This window comes from Sturnira hondurensis, unplaced genomic scaffold (genome assembly GCF_014824575.4).
Source record: "Sturnira hondurensis isolate 20B ecotype Veracruz unplaced genomic scaffold, ASM1482457v3 Scaffold0001532, whole genome shotgun sequence".
Lineage (NCBI taxonomy): Eukaryota > Metazoa > Chordata > Mammalia > Chiroptera > Phyllostomidae > Sturnira > Sturnira hondurensis.
The window spans coordinates 642771-663131 of NW_028074163.1; the positions used below are offsets into that span (position 1 = coordinate 642771).

General features: G+C 41.7%; 1 protein-coding gene across 1 annotated transcript in view; it reads right to left on the reverse strand.

The window, feature by feature from the left end:
• Window positions 1-2510: 2510 nt before the first annotated feature.
• The window catches only part of PTH2R (parathyroid hormone 2 receptor), a 56363-nt gene continuing 38512 nt past the window's right edge, over window positions 2511-20361 (reverse strand). Inside the window, exons 9-13 of the mRNA XM_037029787.1 lie at window positions 17525-17591; window positions 12100-12194; window positions 6147-6285; window positions 4714-4755; window positions 2511-3703 (exon numbers count right to left, since the gene is read on the reverse strand). Of these exons, the coding sequence (XP_036885682.1) occupies window positions 3308-3703; window positions 4714-4755; window positions 6147-6285; window positions 12100-12194; window positions 17525-17591 (739 nt within the window). The 3' untranslated portion in view covers window positions 2511-3307. The remainder of the gene's footprint in view (window positions 3704-4713; window positions 4756-6146; window positions 6286-12099; window positions 12195-17524; window positions 17592-20361) is intronic.

The following is a 20361-nucleotide window of genomic DNA, read 5'->3' on the forward strand; positions in this document are numbered from 1 at the left end:
CATATACTGCAACTCACACATACCTTATTCATTCCCCTCCAACGATGCAAAAACAGAAGAGTACCTTTTTTGACAACTTTAGAACCTGCAAAGCAAAGGTGTTCCTTGTTATTTAACAAGAACAGAAAGAGGCAATGCTATGACAATAAGAGCTCTGTGAGCTGACTACACTCGGTGATGAAAATGGATTATCACTGATTGTCAGGCTTTCTTTGGCTCCAGGAGAAATAGGGAATCAAAATGTAATATCCATGTCAACAAGCCTTATGAGGCCGTCCTCACACACCTCTGGAACCTACCATATCATTTCATCCACTTGCATCTAGGAATTGCTGTATTTCCAAAGGGAAAACTATCATTTGTCTTAGCAGTATCTCCCAATGAGGACTTAGACAAGAAGCTTTAAATGGTATTGTGTGGGATCTGAAAGCACAGACATCATGAGATGAATTTTTCTCTTAATGGGCTCATTGAAACAGTGTTTGTTATTATATCAAACTTAAGTTAAATCCAATACATAGAAAAATACTTCATTAATTTATTAGAAAAATTAAAATTATATAGAACGTCATATCCCCTACCCAATAATATTTTAGAAAACTGGGTTAAAGTTCTATGTAGGTGCATTGTCTAGATCAGGGGATGGAGCCCAAAAGGTGGTAGAAATAATCAGCACTGAACATACTGGAGCCCCGTGGCCCCACCTGAAGAGGCCACCGGCCACCACGCAGCTGCAGTAGCTGATTGTTACCACCCAATGACAGAGCAATAAAACACAGAAATGGACCGACCTTAGCTTCTCAGCCAGTAGTCGGCCCCTTTGGGTCTCGATCAGCCAGTCCTTGATTAACTGCCTGATATTTTACTTGATAAAATAAAGAGAGTAGTATAACGTACCGTCTTAGCTGACTAATTGGATGCAAACATCATCCAAACCTAGAAGAAAAAAACTGTGTGGACACGGATGAGACCAAGAGTCTTAGAAACGGAGGGGTTCCTTGTTTCTTGAGAGAACAGAGCATGCCGTTATATTTGGTTGTGGCCCCAGCATATAGTGTAGGGTCTGTCACATAGTAGGGTCGATGTAAATGTTTATGAGTTAATGAATGACCAAACTTTAAGGAAAACATTGCTAACTCTGAAGGCATGATTCATACTTGTACTATAAAGAAGTAGTAGTCCAGCCTTAGAATTCAAGGTTGGCTTAGAAAGTAAAAACCCTTAATATTTTCTATATTATTAGATGATAGATGGATAGGTAGGTAGACAGACAGATAGACTAACAATTATTATATTGCACTGACCAATGAGGCCTTGTATAATGCGATGGGGTAAAAGGGGTTGAACTGAAAACAATAATGTAACGACAACCCAAACCAAGTATTTGTGTGAAATTCTTATGTTGCAAAGTCCTTTCAATATGTGATTTCTCTGATCATCAGATCATCTCCCTAAGGTAGACAGACATTGTTTCATTTTAAAGCACGTGAACAACAAGGGAAGTTAACTGGTTTTACAAAGCCTTGCACAGAGCTAGCAGTGGAGCGGCTCTTAGTCTCCGGCTCTGCCCGAGATGGCTCTTTCCCAACAGGGAGGCAGTGTGGGGGCGTGGCCACGTAGAGACAAATCAGATTAATTAAATACGCACAATGGCACCCTCATGAACCAGAGGGGAAGGAAAAGGCCTGTACTGTGGCACAGTGGGGGAAGGAAGGAAAGAGCAGGGAAAGAGAATGTAACGTTGGTCGAGAGGGTGTGTAGACATCAGAGTACCTTACTTATCATGACACGATGTGCATGGTGGTTAAATCATCCAGTAAAATGAAACAGACTGCGTGGACCAGTGTCATTTCATCTGAAAATGCACTGTTCTCTGATATTTTCATTTCCTGGGTGTATCTGTCTGCCCCCACCAGAGAGAAAACTTCATGAGGTCCAGCACCTAAAACACAGAACAGCAAGAACTCTCCACACAGAAAGAATTCAGTTGAATTTTTTCAAGTGGTTAACGGGTGACATTATATTGGTGACAGTATAGCATAATGGTTAAGAACGTGGCCTTGAAGTCAACAGATCTATGTCTGAAACCATGTGCTGTCAATGACTAGCTGTGTGACTTTAGGTAAGTGACTCCACCTCTCTGAGTCACAATATCATTTGTAAAAAGGGCAACAGTAATACGACTTGTTCCATAAGTTTGTCGTGAGGATTAAACAATGCCATCCTGCTAGGGAGCAGGATGCTGGGTACCTGACATGCACTCATTTACTCAGGAGGAAATGTTTTACTACCGCAACACATTGAAATGTCAAGTTCAAAAACGTACTGGAGCTACATGCTGACCTCTGCACATGTGGAGAAGGGACATTTGCTCGGTTCCCCAAAACAAGCTGAGGTGCTGAGAGAAAATCTTGACAACTGACCCAAAATATATTTTTAAGACAAACTTTTAATTTATCCCACATGCCATTTGGAATACAGTAACAGAACAAAGCAGAAAAAAGCATAGGTGCAGTGTGATTTACGATCAATATAAATGACTTACAATAAATAGAAATGATTACAGATAGGATTAATCTGTGTCACAAGCTCACTGACAGAAAAACCTTGTGACAGGTCAAGGTGTACAAAGGAGCGAAGTCCTGAGATATGGCTGGTCACAGAGGGGGACATTCAGAAGGACAAATACGTGCAATATTCTTTTTAAAGTAATTTTCCCTTGTTCCTGGAAAGAAACCAGTTTGGCTGTCGTCAGTGTATTATCTTACCAAAGTCCAGCTCACTCACTTTCCCGAGTGTACTTGTTCTTAGTCCTCAGTCTCTGACCACTCATCTTCAGACCCTGATCACTCTTACACACAGACAAAGTGAGTGCCGGGATAGGAGTATATTCAAGCCGGAAAGAAGAAAAGAGAATACTAATGCTCTAAAAAGAAACTGACACATACAAAATGATCTCTATCATACTCAGTGGTGTATATATAAGAGAAATTCAAGCCAAGCAATTAAAACGTGTTCTACCCAAAAGTAGCAGAAAACTAAACAATCACAGAGCAAGTACCACACATTGGTTTAGAGGAGAATCTGATGCCAAAATAAGGTAACAAAGTCCCCCACTGACACCTCTCCTTTCGTATCTTTACTATTTCTAGGAGCCAATTCATGGAGCCTGAAATGTTTGCAAAGTACTGCTTCACCCCTGAATTTTCAGCTCTGGGTCTCAAGCAGATGAATGACAGCCAACGCCTTGGACCATCAGCTCTCGAACAACCAGATGGGCCAGCTCTTTTGAGCCACAGATGTTGAATCAGAGAATATCCTCTACTTCTCCTCTGCTTCCTTCAGGGCCTGGGGTACATTCCAATGCTCTGGAAGACACCTCCATTAAAGTTTCATCTCCTTGCCACGCTTTACCTTCCTTGGTCTCCTCCTGGATCAAGTGTGGCTGGCAATCCTGCTCCGAGTTACTCCAGACATAGCCAGGTAAGGTCACATGGCTTTCGGGCTGATGTCTGGCCGTCTTGGTCACTTTGCTGGAGATGAGCACCATTCGAGTGCTGGTGGCCATCTGCGACTGGCTGCTGGTGCTGTGCGTCATGGTGGTGAGCACGGAGCCGTATCTGTGGCCGCCGCATGGGGGCGCCCGTTTCCAGTCGACAGAGAGATTCCACCGGCTCCACATCTTCTTCACCTCAGCCTGAACCTAAACAGCGAGAACCATAATGTGCATCGGAAACCATCAGGGAGACGCTGCAGCTGTGTTAGATGAATGTTTGCCCCAATTGCAATGAATGTAATAGTCATTAATTAAGGCTCTGATGTGTGCCAGGGACTTTTCATATATATATTCTCTCAGTCTCAAAAAATCTGCAAGGCAGGTATTATTACTGGAGATGAGCAAACTGAGGCTTACGGAGAGGGTAAAGGGCATTGTCCAAGATTAGAATTTTGAGAGAGGCTGAAACACAGCCAACAGCAATATCTCACTTGTGGGAGATTAAAAAGAGGACTCGGGTTGAAAGAGAAATAAATAGTGGCAGCTATGGCTGAGGAATGGCATGAAAGGAACTCAACCTGAGATGTGACTCTATCACCTTGCATAGACATATGAAGGAGAAAGACAGGAGAGGATTGGACTCTGAGAAGCAGGCACTCAACGGTGGTCTTAATGGGGTGGGACTCTTGTTTCTGTTCATTGGCTGGAGAGTGAATCGCACTGCTATGGCCACTTTCCAGAAGGAAGCTTATCTGGAAGTCCCATAGGAGAGCAGAAACCTGGAAAGCTCATGTCACCTAAAAGGACAGTTCAGTTATTCCCCTTCAGCCAACTCCTGGATGGTGGTGAATTATCCCATCACCATCTCGTAGTTTAAAAAATGTCAAAGTGTTCTAATGGATTTGTCCTGAGAATACATATTTAAATTTTTTATAGAACTTGAAATTGAATAATAAACTTAAGCATGAACTGGAATAAGAAGTCCACTGCCCTTCCAAGTCTCAATTTGCATTCAAAGAGGGGTTTTTTTATATCATCACTTATAAATGAATTGACCTTAGCTCATTGAAATTAATTCTTGCTTTCTCAAAATAACTTATGATTAAAACATCTCTTCTCTCCCTGGCCAAGTTGTCCTGTAACTCCCGGGGATCCTAAGGAGCTTCGGTCACATTGTGATGGAGACCCGTGGGCAGTCGGGGGTCCCTTCAGCCTACCTCTCCATTGCAGTAGCAGTAGATGATGGACACGAAGAGACCCTGGGGAACGAAAGAGCACATTAGGCACTGGCCATGCATGAAGTTCGCAGCACTGCAGTATCTCGTGTCAAATTAGTCCTTCAGAAAATTTTTTAATATTCCCTCCTAACGTTTCCAAATCCTTAAGTGTACATTAAATTTATCTGAGATCTTTCCTCGGTATTAGCTGAACCAAGCAAGTAACTGAATAAAACATGCCAAAATACACAAAGAACTGATTTCTCTTCTATTCGTTTCATTTATGTTGCTACTCAAGAGTCACTGAATATCCCCTGGTTGGGAAGAGATGTTTATACACTGTGAATGCTGGAAATTACAGACACGGGGTATTGTATAGTAAACAAGACAAAGTGTTGTTTTCATTCATTCAAAAATATTTATTGAGCTTATGCAATGTGAAGTGCTCGTGTGCCAGGGATAAACAGTTGGATCAAGACAGACACGGTCCTTGTTCTCTTAGACCTTACATTCTAGAAGGAAATACAAATGGATAAAATATAAACTAAGAGCCATACAAGAAAAACGTAAGATGCTAAGGGCTATGCAGGCAAAACAAGTGGTGTTGACAGAGAAGAATGAAGATGAATTAGATAAGAAACTCAATGAAGACCTCTCTGAGGAGGTGACAGTTAAGCTGGTTTGAGTGACAAGGACAAGTTAGGCTTTGTAAATAGTAAGGAGAAGAACATTCCAGGCAAAGGGAAAGCGCGGGCGAACCCCTGAGGCAGGAATGAGCTTGAGGAACCCCGCCACGCAGGGCTGTGCACACCAGGAAAGAGCATTTGGGTTTTATTCTGAGTGCATAGGCAGCCTCTGGATGCTTCTGTCAGATAAGCAGCACGGTCAAACTTATGTTTTAGGTTCTTCAGACTATTGCAGGGAGATGAGAGGGAAGGAGGGAGGTGGTGGCAAACACCTCCCCAGGAAGGAGGGTCAGGAGGCGTCTGCAGTAATCCACATGGCGGATGACAGTATTACTTTCAAACAAGATAAAATGTGTAGAAGCCAACTCTTCCTCTCTTTTACCTCCTTTATTTCTCATCCCTGCCTTCTCCTTCTCTTGTTTTCATTCGTTTTCCATACCCACACCCTATCCTGCAGGTGGCACACAGTTTAAAACACACTTTCACACACACACACACACACACACGCACACGCACCAGTGATCTGTCATATGGATTACTGTTTCTCATCTGTGAGGAACAGCTCCTGCTGTGGTCACAGGCTGACCTGACCTCCGCGGGATGGAAAAGCACAGGCACCAGAGAAGAGCGCCCTCTCATGACCTTAGGAGATGGGTGCAAGAAAGCCAGGGGGCAGAGGAAGAGGCGGCAAGGGGCAGGGGCAGAAAAAGCAAATCACGAGAACCGATTTACCAGATGGCACTCTACCTGAAAGGAAGTGAAGAAGAGCTCACAGTGCATCCGAATCTCCCACCCGAGCCCCGAGAGGGAGTGGGGCAGGCACACAAACACGACGTAATGCACGCCGAAGACCAGCACCAGGACCAGGGTGGATTTGGCGAGTTTCCTGCAGGACAGTGCAAAGCCTTATTATCGATCAATTTGGCGAGCCTGCCCGCAGAGACGGCTTGCTGGGACAAAATCAAGCTCAGCAGAGCTAACAGGGGCTGGCTTTTCCCATCTGCCTGGATCCCGGGGCTTCTCCTAGTTTCTCCCTCTCTCCTCTTCCAGTCACTTTTATACTAAATCAGGTAGTTTATTCTCACTTCCCATGGGTATTACTCCCTAAATCTCTCTAATCTCATTCTGCTCTTCTTGCTTAAAGGATACCATTTTCATAAAGCCATGAAATGCCTTGTTTTCTTTCAGCCCCAAGTCCTCCTGAATTTCGATTTTTGAGATTTAAGTAAGTATTCCCTCCACTTAAATTAACTGTCTTTACTTTTGTAGGCACCATTTTGGCTTGTTCTGTTCATTTTCAAATCTGCTATTCCCCAGTTTCTTTGTACACTTGGATCTCCATTTATCATTTCACATTTTGTTAGGTGCTACAGGCAGTCACCTTCTCTAAACAGTCGGTGCCAAAATATTCGACCTCAAATTGTCTAGAGTTCTAGGTTTCATTTTGGGGGTTGAGGGCTTGAAAGCGAATCAATTTTACTTTATTTACTTTAACGGCCTTTCCATATTTTTTTCTTGCATATTTGGAGAAATGCTAGGTTTTCTGATTTCATCAGTTGACTCTCAAGTGGCCTCCAATGATTTCCACCTCCTAGTATTTATGTCCTTGTGAATTCTCTTACCCTGAATGTGGGCAAGACCTGGGACTTGCCTGTAACGAACAGAGTACAGCTAAGATCGCTTCTGTGATTAGTTGCATGAGACTGTAATTTTCATCTTACAAGCAGACCCCCTCCCTCGTTTGGTTTGGTGATGCAAATGACCATGCTGTGGGCTACTCAGCTGAGATGTCCACCTGGCCAACAGCCAGTGAGAAAGTGGATCCTGCCAACGACCACATGAACTTGGAAGTGAATTCTTCCCCAGTCCAACCTTAACATGGGACCGCAGCCCTGACCTCTCCGTTGCAGCCTGTAAGGCTGGGTCTTGGCCCAGCTAAGCCGGGCCCAGACTCCACACCCACAGAAGCTGTGAAAGAACAAGTATGTTATTTTAAGCAACTAAATTTGTAATAATTCGTTTACACAGTAGACAGCCAGTACAGCCAATTCATCATTTTCCCATGTTTGGGTTGGTTATTCCGTGTTTAGGCTTATTTATTTGTTTGTTTTGTATTTTGCACTGTCTATCCCAGGAACTGTCACATCTGGCTTCTTTATCTCTCAAATATTCCTTTTTCTCTGTGAACCGTTGATGCCCTGGTAATCTCAAACCATTGTAACCTCCTTCCTTTCTCACTAGCCTTCCCTCCAGGTACTTTACTTACTTTCTTTCTTTCTTACTTAGTTACTTATTAACCTACTTACTTACTTATTTTTCTTCTTGGAAATGAACTGTGTGGGCAAGTACTATCACACGGGACTGAGACTGACGAAAAGTGGGTTCAGGTGTCAGACCAGAGACTAACTACCCGTGTGATCCTTGTTCAGTTCTCCTGTCTCTGACATGAGGGCGTGGGGCCCAGAAATCCCTTGGAACTCTGACAGCCTAAGGCTTTCCTCTGGATCATCTACGGGACACATCCTTTATCTTATCATAACTATCTTTCAGCTCCCGCAGGAGCTGGAATGTCCCACGATTCATAGTGAAATGCCTAATTTAGACCTTCGGACTGCACATCGCTCCACCTCATTCTCCTCTGCCTCCCTCACCTCTGTTCGGCACCTGGACCATCTGCTCCTCTCGGCTCAGGACCACCTGGCTGGCCTCCCATCCACAGTTTCAGCCCCTTGCCATTGCAAGGCTGCTGTTGGCCAGGGGTCGCTCAGTTCTGCAGACTCCCCTCAGGCTGTGTTCAGGTCCCAGCCCTCGGCTCTCGCATGAGTCAGATTACTTCTTCAAAGCAAGAGAATCTTTCTGTGGGCTCCTGGGATGAAGTTTTACATCACCTTCACCACATAATGTAGCCTAAATCTGCCCCTCACAGCAGTTCAAATAATTGCTGCCCATAGAAATGCAAATTGTGTCCAACAGAATGCCACTAATTATAACTCTCTGGTTATGGACATGTTTTGCTAATTCACACCCATTTGTCAATTCATTTCAGCATTCATTATTCTCTTTTAAACATATGTAATATCTTGCCAGTTCCTTCATTAATAAGTCAAATAAAATTTTTGAAATGTGTTCCTTTATATTTGTGTAAGAGTTATGGTTACATCCTCTTTTAAAACTGATCCTTCAAAGAGAGTGAACAAGTTAAAGTAGTGGTACATCCCAGGCCAATGTGTGTGTAGGTCATCCGTCTATTCAATTATAAAGATGGACTTTCCCACAGGTCAAATCAGTCAGCAGCCCTGGGCACTGATTTGGTTCAGGGTCCATCTGCTCACCGATGCACATTGTATATCTTTGCAGCCCAGCTCTCTGAAAAGGCACAGCTGCCTCGTGCAATGACTCAGGGGTGAAAACTGGAAGTGGCCCTGTGACTTGCCCAAAGCATGGTGCTGGCCCATAGGACAAAAGCATGAGAGGAATACAAAAAGGGCAAACGCTTCACTGGACTCAGTGTCCTATGTAGACAACAGATACCCAGTTCTTGTGATATCTCTTCCTGGGTCATCTCTCCCTGGGTAAAAGTTCTGAAAAACCTCTACTTGTCTTTTAAGAGTTAACTTAGCTTTAAAAAACAACAACAACAACTATTTCTTCCTTTTCAATCCCCCTTGGCCTTAAATTAATCTTTCCTTCTTTTCTATGCATATACCCCTCTCTCCAGCTCTAGCTCTATCTCTATCTCTCTTCTGGCAAAAACCATGTGAGAGAACTTTTATGATCCTATGTCCAGGTGAAGATAAAGGCAAAGAATTCATCCAAAGTTACACAGTTAATAGTAGATTTGACTTTAAAATCTGTCCTATTTACTATCAAACTGCATAACAAATATTCATTGCACTTATTCCAAAAATATAAATATTAAATATGAGCTTTGTCTAATATTAAATGTAAAGCCTAATTAGCCAAAACATTCAAATGTTCTTTTCTAGTGAATCTTGCATTTTTCATCTCTCTCATGTTCTTCTATTATTGGCAATTCTTGCTTAACTTGCAAAGGAATTGAGTTGTAATTTAAAAGAGAAAAAAATGTATTAGTTCTGATGTTAAATCTGATTGGTTAATGGATTCACATCAACCTCGTTTTAAAATGAGCGACTGTAAATTACTGTCATGCAGGATGGCACCTGCAGGGGCTGGTGGGTGACAAGCATTTGGGGTCTTTCTGTATTATTTTTATAACTGCATGTAATTCTACAGTTACCTCAAAGTAAAAGTTTTTAAAGCTAGCCAAACTAATCAATTTCAATTTTAAGCCATTATATGGATGAAGTGATATCATATACTTTTCAGAAGTCTCTTTTTTTTTAATTTAATTCTTGTTCAAGTACAGTTTTCTGTCTTAAGTCTCTTTCTCTGTGTGCAAGCTCACCTGGCGAGACTCTGTTTTCAGTCCTTTAGATAGTACTGTGCAAGGAAATGTGCTCAAAAACGGTTTCAGGTGCCACAATTTGGAAATACATTTTTTTTCATTTTAACAAGAATTTTTGAATATTTGACAAAGATAATAACCAAGTAAAATATAAGTTTAAAGGTACAAAAATGAGTGGGTGTAAATTTAAATACTCTGTTAAGCCTCCCATAAGAAATATCATTGGGACAGAACGAAGGTTCCATTTGCCTAAATCTCTTCGTTTAAAAGTCAGAAGCTATTTGAACTGGATCCCCGATGGCCCCAGAAAGTGCATACTGAATTGAATTCCCAAATCCTGGCCAAATCGGTTCCCACATTTTTCCCCCCAAAATGTCATGCCCCACTACATTTTCACCTGTAGCTCAACTTTGTTAAAATACTAAATATGTTTCTTCTTGGAACAAAATGTATTTTGGCTGAAAAATACTTTCCCTGACAACTATTAATCTAGACCATGTTCTAATTAATCACTTCAAACTTAAGAAACTTCTGGGCACCAGATTATTTTAAATTAACTATGAATTCTCTTTTTAAAGACTTCATTTATTTCTTTATTTTTAGAGAGCGGGGAAGGAAGGGAGGGAAAGAAACATCAATGTGTGATTGCCTCTCGCATGTCTCCCACTGCGACCTGGCCCACAACCCAGGCATGCGCCCCGACTGGGAATCGAATCAGTGACCCTTTGGTTCGCAGGCCAGCACTCAATCTACTAGGCATACCAGCCAGGGCTAAAATTGATTATGAATTCTTAATACTAGAGCATTTTAATCCTTGGTAAATTATTCTCTTCAATTATTCTGAAACATAATCCCCATGAATAAACTCAAAATATACTGTCTACCCGATTTTTAAGATGCTCTACCCTTTGCTCTCTCCAGAGGTTCTCAAAGCTCTTGGGTGACTTTTTAACTGAAAATACAAGTTCATATCATTCAGAACCACATAAATAAGTTGCTTTTATTAGAACTTATTCAGAAATATAAGAAGCTTTCCAATGCCATTGCACTTTTCCACTTTCTGAAGACAAATGAAAGGCTACTTATATTTTCCCCCTGTCCCCTTTTGGCCTTTGTCTTCACCAATGGGATGAGACGTGAGACAAGCTACATTACAGTAGCAAAGGTCCCTCACTGTAAACTCGTGTGCACAGTTCATATCATAACACTCTCACTTGCAGTACATTGGAAATAATGAGCTCGCCGCTGCTGGTGTGTTCATCCCCTGAGTCTTCGTCCACACTCCAGTCTACAGCTGGAGTCTTTTCAGCCCAAAGGAAATGCTGCCTAAATGTCGAAGGGGAGTAATTCAACAAAGAACCTATAGAACATTTGTGAGACGGAATCAAAATGCTGACTATGGCCCTGGCTGGTGTGGTTCAGTGGGTTGAGTGCGGGTCTGGGAGTCAAGGGGGTCACTGGTTTGGTTCCCAGTCAGGGCATATGCCTGGATGGCAGGCCTGGTCCCCAGTGGGGGGCATGCAAGAGGCAACCACACATTCATGTTTCTCTCTCTCTTTCTCTCTCCTTTCCCCTCTCTCTAAATAAATAAAATCTTTTTAAAAAATGCTGACTATGATTTCTTCCTTTCTGTGTCTAACACAGCATCACATAGTTTATAGGAAAATCCCAATCTGCTACTAACAAATATATATGTATTTCTTACATACATATATATACATATATAAATATATATGTATTTGTTACATATATATATATGTGTGTATATATATTTGTGTGTGTATACACACACACATTACAAACTTAAGCATACTGGAAACGTTTGGGGTTATTTATGTTTTCTGCCCTGGCCAGTGTAGCCCAGTTGGTTAGAACACAGTGCTGGAAACCAAATGGTGGTGGGTTCAATTCCTGGTCAGGGCACACACAAGAAGGCAACCAATTGATGTTTCTCTCTCTCTCTCCCCCACTCTCTTTCTCCTTCTCCCTCTCCCCCTCTCCCCCTCTCCCCCTCTCTCTCTATCTTTCTCTTCCTTCCTCTCTCCCTGAAAGCAATTAAAAGAATTATCCTCAGATGAGAATTAAAAAGTTAAAACATATATTTTCCTAATAAATATATATCTATATCTTTTCTGATAAAACACAAATTGAACCAAACAAAAATATACATTCATAAATGTATATCTTAGAAACATTTCAAACCAATCAATATCTGTTCTCTACACTAAATAATAACTGAACATTTGCTCTGATGGATGCCTGTCCTGGAATTACCTGTATTGCTTTCTTACATCATGCCCAACCGCATTGGTCTCCCAAATCTTGGTGGCCAGAACTCTAACCGTATTCAGAAACAGAATAAAATTCAGCTGAAAGAGAAGGTAAGATTACAAAGAATTATTAAGTCTGTCTTCAATATGTTTATCAAATTTACATAAATTGAACTTTTTTATATTCAAAGACTAAAAATGACCCATTCCATAGGCATCAGTGAGGGACTTTGAGATAAGCTATTGGAGAGCTAATGACTTTTGATTTGGCCCCATGAAGACACAAGAAGAAAAAGTTTCAAGAGCTCTGGAAACCAGAAACATCGGGGAATGATCTGCCAGAATCCACAGGGAGTTTCCAAACCAAAGTGCAGACCAAGTCCTAGAGCAAACTGGCAGGACAAAGGATCATAGTTATTTTTGAAATAAAGTCCCAGCTTCTGCCTCTATTTTAGGGAGAGAAATAAGAGTTGTTTGGGGTACACTGTCTCTCTCATAATGTATGAAAAATATTAGATGACGTAGATAAGTTTTTTAGCACAAATAAGATGCGGTATAAGAAAAGTACCCCCCCAAGCCCACTCTCATAGGCAATTAAATTGAATTTGAAAAAAAGCGTAGGCACCACCAGAAACAATCAAGTCCTGGCTTTAAAAACAAAGGGAAGGTATTGGTAGGATAAGCCCTTTTATGTGTGAGGGCCTCAAGGATCAGTGAAGAGATTCAAACTGAAGAAAAAGAACTTGGTCTCCGGGCTTGGGGTCCTAGGAAGTGGAATCCTGCCCCCTTGAGCCCTTCATTCGGAACTATTCCTGCAGTCCTCAGATAAGGGGGGATGCAGATTGCCAAGAGTGGGCTCCTGTCCATGCCTGAGCAACAGCCACAGGGGAAGACCCAGCCAGTGCTGTGTTCATAGGGATACACCGTCTTGCAGGGTTCAAACGTCACTGGAATTTGAAGAATTTTGGTCATGGGGTGATTCACTGTGCCCCACTCCCCGTTCCAGCTGACCGTCCGTGTCAGCCCTGATGCCCCGCCACCTTGTCTGCCACCCTCCCACGGAGCAGGCCCCTCGCACCAACTGCACCGCTTTCCGTAGCGACTTGGAGCGGGAAATCAACTTGTAACTAGGGACAGCATCTATATATGATGTTAAAGCTTTAACTTCAACTGAAGTTCTACATGTGGCTGGTTTAAAAGAGGAAAGGGATTCTGGAGTGGCAATCTTCCTCTGAGAAAGAAATCAATTTGGTATTTGCAATTCCGTCAAAGACTAGATGAAACTTTGTCCATTTTACTTTCCCCTCTTACCAGTCGTCCCCATCACCCTGACCCTTTGTTTTTCATGACTGAGCCTTCTTTAATTACAAGCGGGAGCAGGGGTGGGGGGGATGAATTGCCCACCCAGCGGCCACAGAGAAACTGAGGTCTTATTTGTTTCCTTCTTTCCCTATTTTACAAAATGCACTGGATGTATTTTAAAACAAGTTACTTAAAATTGTTCTTAAAGGCTTTTCATTAAAAGTGCCACCTTACTCCTTCTTCTGGAATTCCCTCAGATATTCTGAAAGGTATTTGTGGGGGAAAACCATTTATATGGAAAAAAACACTGAAAACTGGAGGACCCCATTAATGCACCCCAAGGAGCTTGCAGTCTCCTCAGAGACATTACTTGGTCAGCCATTCACATTACATCATTATTCACACGATGAGCCCATGACACACACCACTAACTGCATGTTCAACACTGGGGTTCATTCTTTACATGGGAGCACAATGGTGCTAAATCATGATAAATATCTAAAAATAAGTAAATATACCAACATGAGAAGTTCTCCTTGATGTGTTCAGAAGGGTTGGAAAGGACCAATGTTCCCATCACTACATGACTCAATGGTACTTGATAACCATGTGAGTTCCACCTAAATCCTCTCTCGCCACGAGTACGTGACCCACCTTGGGAAACATGAGCCCAGCTTAAATCCTATCATCACTTACAGTACAGACTGTGGGCTCAAGAACCACAGTCTTCCGCCTGGGTTTGTCCCTGCTTCAGCACTTTCTAAATGTGTAACCCCAATAGGTTATATAACTTCTCTGGGACTAAAACTGAGACTCATGCAAAGAACTATCTCAAAGTTGTTTGAGGGTTAATACAAAAAAGATTCTGAGACAATCCTGAAGCAAAAAGGCACTCAAACATATCTATGCATCAAACGATGAATAGAAAGTAAAAGATTTAACTCTGTCAAGGGACAAAAGAAAAGACTTTTGCCCTGGCCATGCGGCTCCGTGGGCTGGAGTGTGGTCCCCTATGTGCCAGGCTTGCAGGTCCAACCCCCACTCGAGACACAGGCAGAGAATCGGCCAGGGAATGCTTGGATGGGTGGGCCGAGAAATGCATCTCTCCTTGTCTCCTTCTCTCTCTTTCTCTCCCCATTCCTCTTTCCCTAGCCTCAATAAATTAATTAATTAAAAAACTTTTTAGTAAGGATAAAATTGAGCAGGGACTAGAAAGACCATTTGATCGCCTAGCAGTGGGTGATGGGTGGGAGGAGCCAACAAACACAAGACAAAGGAAACAACCGATTAAGACAAATACCACAGCGTTCCTCTTTCTTTTTCCTTATCTGATAAATTCAAGATCACCGATTTCTGCCAGAACCAAACCTGTCCCCACCCCATATGACTGGCATCTTTGAGGCCATCTCCTAAGTACTCATGAACAAGTCTGCTCATTTTCCCAACCTGCAGTCTTCTGTCTGTGGTTTTATTTCTATTCAGTTGTTACAGTCTCTCTTAGTTGTCACCAATGTAAATGCAGGTCCTCACGTCTCAGGGGGCAGTGCTTGGTCAGAATTTATTCCATCTGTCGACTTCACCATTACGGCTTCTAGACCATGCCACCCTGCCCGCTGCTACCCTCGCCCTTTGGGCAGAACACCCTGTTCCTTCTAGTGACGGTCTGGAGGGCCCAGGACCCAAACGATGCCAATGCTCTGTGGTCACTTCGGAAACATTCCTGTCACATTTTTATGTTACATAGAAGAATTTCACAATAATCGTCAAATCAACATCAAGATGCTGCCAGTGAACAATTAAGTTCTATTTGGAGAGATTTATTTTCTTTTTTTTACTGATGATTTTTTAAGGAGAGATTTATTTTTTTTAAATTATGTTTTCTAATGACTCTAGTTCTCTTTAACATAATTTTAATGTGTAAACAAAACACAAAAAACAACAGTGCTACAAATTTAGATTCTAGGATTCCAAAATCAAGTGGTTCCTTCCAAATTTGTACTGAGTGAGGTCTGTGATTACCCTTAAATTTCAATTAGTTTGTTATGACTTACTCCAATAAGAACCTGTAAGTCCTCATCCTTTGCAGATGCCTTTATTTTCCTACATTTATTTTGCTTCACATATTGCTTAGAAATGCTGATCCCATTTTACTAGATTTTACTCCCAAATATACAAAAACCAAATTATTAAAATCTCTACTATGATGATTTCCAAAGCCTGAATTAAGTGAGGGGTCCAACACACATTTAAAATTCTTGGCAAATAATTTTTGGGCAGCATCTATGGAGCCTACCTATTATGTTTCCATAAAAGCATGCTACATGTAATATAAGACTAAAAAACAAACCATTTACCCTAAAGTTAACACATAAAAACACATAAATACTGCCATAAAGGTGGAAAGATCCTTTTCTATAAATTCAAGACACTATTTATTTATTTATTTATTTATTATTGCATTTACTGGGCAAAAAGACAGTCTTGACATGCTTTAGAATGCACGCGAAATGAACATGGTCAAAAATAGTGGTTGTAGTTCTTGTTCTTGCCACACAAACTGCGTGACCTTTACCTGCGTGGGTTATAGTTTCCTCCTCGAGGAAAATGAAAAGGTTGCATGAAACGGACTCAGAGTCCGGAAATTACAGTTGTTTTGTGCTCTTATTTCCCCCCTTCCCTCCTACATTCCCCAGGATATCTAATTTATAGGCATGTTTTATTTTTTCAACAAGTATTTACTGAACGACCACTATTTGTCAGGAAACTTGCTAGGTGCTGGGAATACTGTTTAGAAAAATACATGGGTTTTGTTCACTTAGCCTTGCAATTTAGCCAGCAAGACAGCATTCGACGAATAGTCAGAAGCATTATAACCACTGTAAGGGCCTTGAGAAGAAAAAAATCTCATTGTGTTGGACAGGTGTTAAGAGGTGACTTAAGTTAAACTGGGGAATCCAGGAAGCCCCAGGGAAGCGGCATTTAAAGCTGGGAGGGACATGGCAACAGTGTGGCGATTGCGGGAAGGAGCCGGGGCGGGGGGGTGGGGGGTTGGGGGGGTGGCCTATAAGGGAACAAAATGGTAATGGGAAATACAATAAAGATACAAAAGAAATAAAATAAAATAAGAAATAAAGTTAGGAGTAGACGGAAGCACCTCCTAGCCTTACCGGGGTACAGGGTACAATGAAAGGGACAGAAGTAGACGAGTTCAAGACACTGGAGGGAAACATCACAGCTGAGGCACAGCAGCAGGCGGGGGGGCAGATGGAAGTGACAGGGTCTTCCCCAGAGTATCAGGGATGTTCAATCTTATTGTAAAAGTACAGGGAGTTCAATGGGTAGAGACACTGACCCTGCAGTTAGAATCCCAGCTCCACCTCTGACTAGCTGTGTGACCTTGGGCAGTTTCCCCATTTAGAGTGATGGGAAGCATCAGAAAAATTAATATAACACAGCACTTAAAAGGGGTCCCGGCAGTGGCGAGCACTGTGCGTCATTGTTACCAAGAGCATCTTTCCTGGCTCCAGGCCAAGAACAGCTCAGTGGAAGGAACACCACGGCCAGTGGGCGGAGACTGAGGTCTGGAGTCCACCCCTCCCTTACTGACGGCTCCTTACTGCAAAGGAAATTGTGATGCCCCTAAATCGTAATGCAACAAAAAGGTAACTCTCAGTGAACAGAAAGGTGCTCTTGAATCTCTTCTCTGATTTTGGAGATTAAATGGACAATGTAATATTGAAAAAATACTTAAGAATTCTTGCTTTGCAGCTGTCATCATTTTAGTTCAAGAAGATGAAAATGGCCTTTTCTACCGAACTTTCTTCCATATTTACTGAGTGTACCATCATTGGTACTTCTTCCTCGCCAATGTAAATCCTTTAGACTGTCTATAGTCACTTTACTGCTTCACTTCGCGAGTTAGAAACCTCAGCAAATAAATTCCTCAGTGTCGGCCATGAATAAGGGTCTGATCCCCAACCTAGACACTCCCAGCTGCTACTGCTGTTATGTGAGTTTCCTACACTCTCCTGGAACAAAGGGACAAACGTAGTCTGGGTTTTAGCAGCAGCTTCATCATCATGCATTCTTTAAAAAAGAAAAAAAACTATACAGGCTTTTGGACTTACCCCAATAGCTGCTAAGATTGGGGCTTGATAAATCCACTTGATGTCTCCAGCACTAAGTTCCCAGCATCTGAGACATGGAAAAGAGCTTTCATAAATAAATTAGCAAAGCAAACAAGCCATGAGAATTAAGTAGTATTTTAAGTTTACCAAAAGCTCCAGCCCCCAAGCTTTTAAGAAACAAACAGAACCCCCCCCCCCAAAAAAGAGTTTTATAAAACACCCAAACCAGTGAAGGGAAAATGTGTAAGGGGCTATGGTTTCCATACTATTAGCTAGAAAGTGTTATAAATATTGGTGAATTACTCCCAAGTAACAAGAGTCAAAACCACATTTCCAGAGCCACAAAAAAATTAGTCTTCTAAATTATGCACAACTGACACTTCATTTTTATTATCATGGGAATGATGAAGCGCTCTGACTTTCAGCAGTCACGGCAATTCTGTTATAGCTTCATAACTCATAGAACAGCGACAATAATGCAAATCATTCTTATCTAAAAGAATGCAGTGAAAAACGTATACAACAGCCTCTCCATCTTTGGGGCACCCCCACTCAAATATCGTTTTGGAGTGAACTTCCTGTCTCCTAAACTCTAACGGTCCCCACAAGACCTGCAACCCGGGGAGCAAAGGGCAGCGGCAGCTCATCCTGGGCCAACCCCCTGAACCTGTCTCCAAGGCCCCCTTTGCTCTGACTCCCCAGTGAGCTCACCACAGCCCCGCCCAGCTCACTTCTTTCCCACAGCATTTCACAGAGACAAAGCAGCGCCACCTGGGCTCTCTCCCATTGCTTCTTCAATCCTAGGCCCTTCCTTGTCTCACTGTCCCCCACTTTAATCAATGTACTCTCAACATCAAAAAAGAAAACTTGTAATAATGCACATGAGTCTTATTGATAGGAATGCAATAGAAAACTGAATACAGATTATTTTTGCCCATAGAAATAAAAATTAGCCATGTTAGGTGGAATCTAATTGATCAGTGACCTGTGAATTTTGACTAGTTTTTGCATTTATTTGTAAATGTATTTCTTTTATTTCTCCTTTGAAGCAGTTATAACATCTTACTGGTTCAGTCATTTATTACTGAATTAAGAACAAACCTTCGACAGGTGATCGTGTATATTTGTATAGATCCACAATGTTACCTGTCATTTTTTAAAGTTTTTAGCAGTATTTGATGAAAAACACTATGTAACTTACCTAATTGTTATATTTATCTTTTACTTCCCTCCCGCCCAACCAGACTTTAAGTTCTACAAGGTCAGGGATCATCTGGTTCTTGTCTTCCATTGCATTATAAAAGTGCCTAGACTAATACATAGCATATAGGTATAAATATTTGTTGAACTGAACTGAATTCAAAGTAAATTTGACTCAGCTTCACCCAAGCTGATCTTTCACTAGAATAACTAGTGTGGAGTTGATTAAAACTACTTCCACTTAAAACTTTGATGTAGAACTTTAAAGAAATCATACATTTTTTTCCTTTTTATTGAATTGATTGGGGTGACATTGATTAATAAGATTACAAAGGTTTCAGGTGTACAATTCTATAATACAATAATGTAGATAACATTAGCCCTTGACAGCTAAAATCTCCAAATAGCATTAAGAGATAAAGGCAAGTGAAAATGGAAAGATAACAAAGGACTAAGGGAAGCTGATGAACAGGGAGTGTGGGAACAGGTAGTGGGAGGCTGTACCTGAAGACAATCATCTATAGAGATCAGATTTTCAGAAACAGAGACAGATTCTTTATACAGTCCACATTCTCACATAGTGTGGCATTTTTTTTCACTGCTTAGCAGACAAATTATTTCTGAAGAAAATACCTGGTAACTCAAAACAAACATGTAGGCTCAGATTAAAGAAAGGGTCCCAGGAGCTAACAAAAATATACTGTCCTGAAATGTACACAACTCGTGGATATTAAATTGGATTGCGTTAACATAAAAGAATGATCAACACAACTGCATTAGGTTGAGCCAAAGCTGCCTCTGTTCAGATCACTTTTTCATCTACCGTAAGTGTACCACTCTGCTCAGGCTGCCATCACCATACGCTACAAACCGGGCGGCATAAACAACGGACATTCATTTCCTCCCAGTCTGAACGCTGAAGTCCAAGACCCATGGCCCAGCCTGGTCTGTTCCTAGTGAGGCCTTTCCTCCTGTCACCTTGCTGTGTGCCCATGAGACCTACACTTTGTGTGCACCTGGAGAGACAGGAAGCTCTGTGGTGTCTCTTCTTAGAAGGACACTAATCCTACCATGTCAGAGCCACACCCATCTGACCTCATTCGACCTGAATCGCCTCAGTATGGACCCTGTCTCCGAATGCAGTCCAATTGGGGGTTAGGGCTTCCACAGATCAGGTCTGGGGAGACACAGACCACTCCATAGCAATCAGTTTGACTACAAGAGCACACAGCAGGCACCTGAATGCTGTTCTGCTTTCTCCTTTTCTTTCTTTGACTCATCATTACTAAAAATAGAAATAATATGAAAAAGTAAATGTTTCAGTATCCATTAATCACGTGTCCCCTGAAGACAAACATAGACAAATGGGGAGCGGGGCAGTTTCACTAGGATGGATGCCACTTCTAACACGCATTTGCTTTGTTGTTTAAAAATATGTAATTATACTATAGAAGACAAGGAAACAAATGGAATGGATGAAACCCACCGTATTCACTAAATATAAATAAGTAAAGTAATAAGTCGGGCACATGTATGTTAAACACAGGTATTACATATATGCGGCAACTGGGCACTAAATATTCACGATACACCAAATATATAAGGCAAAAAAATATCTTGGATACACAGTGAACGCT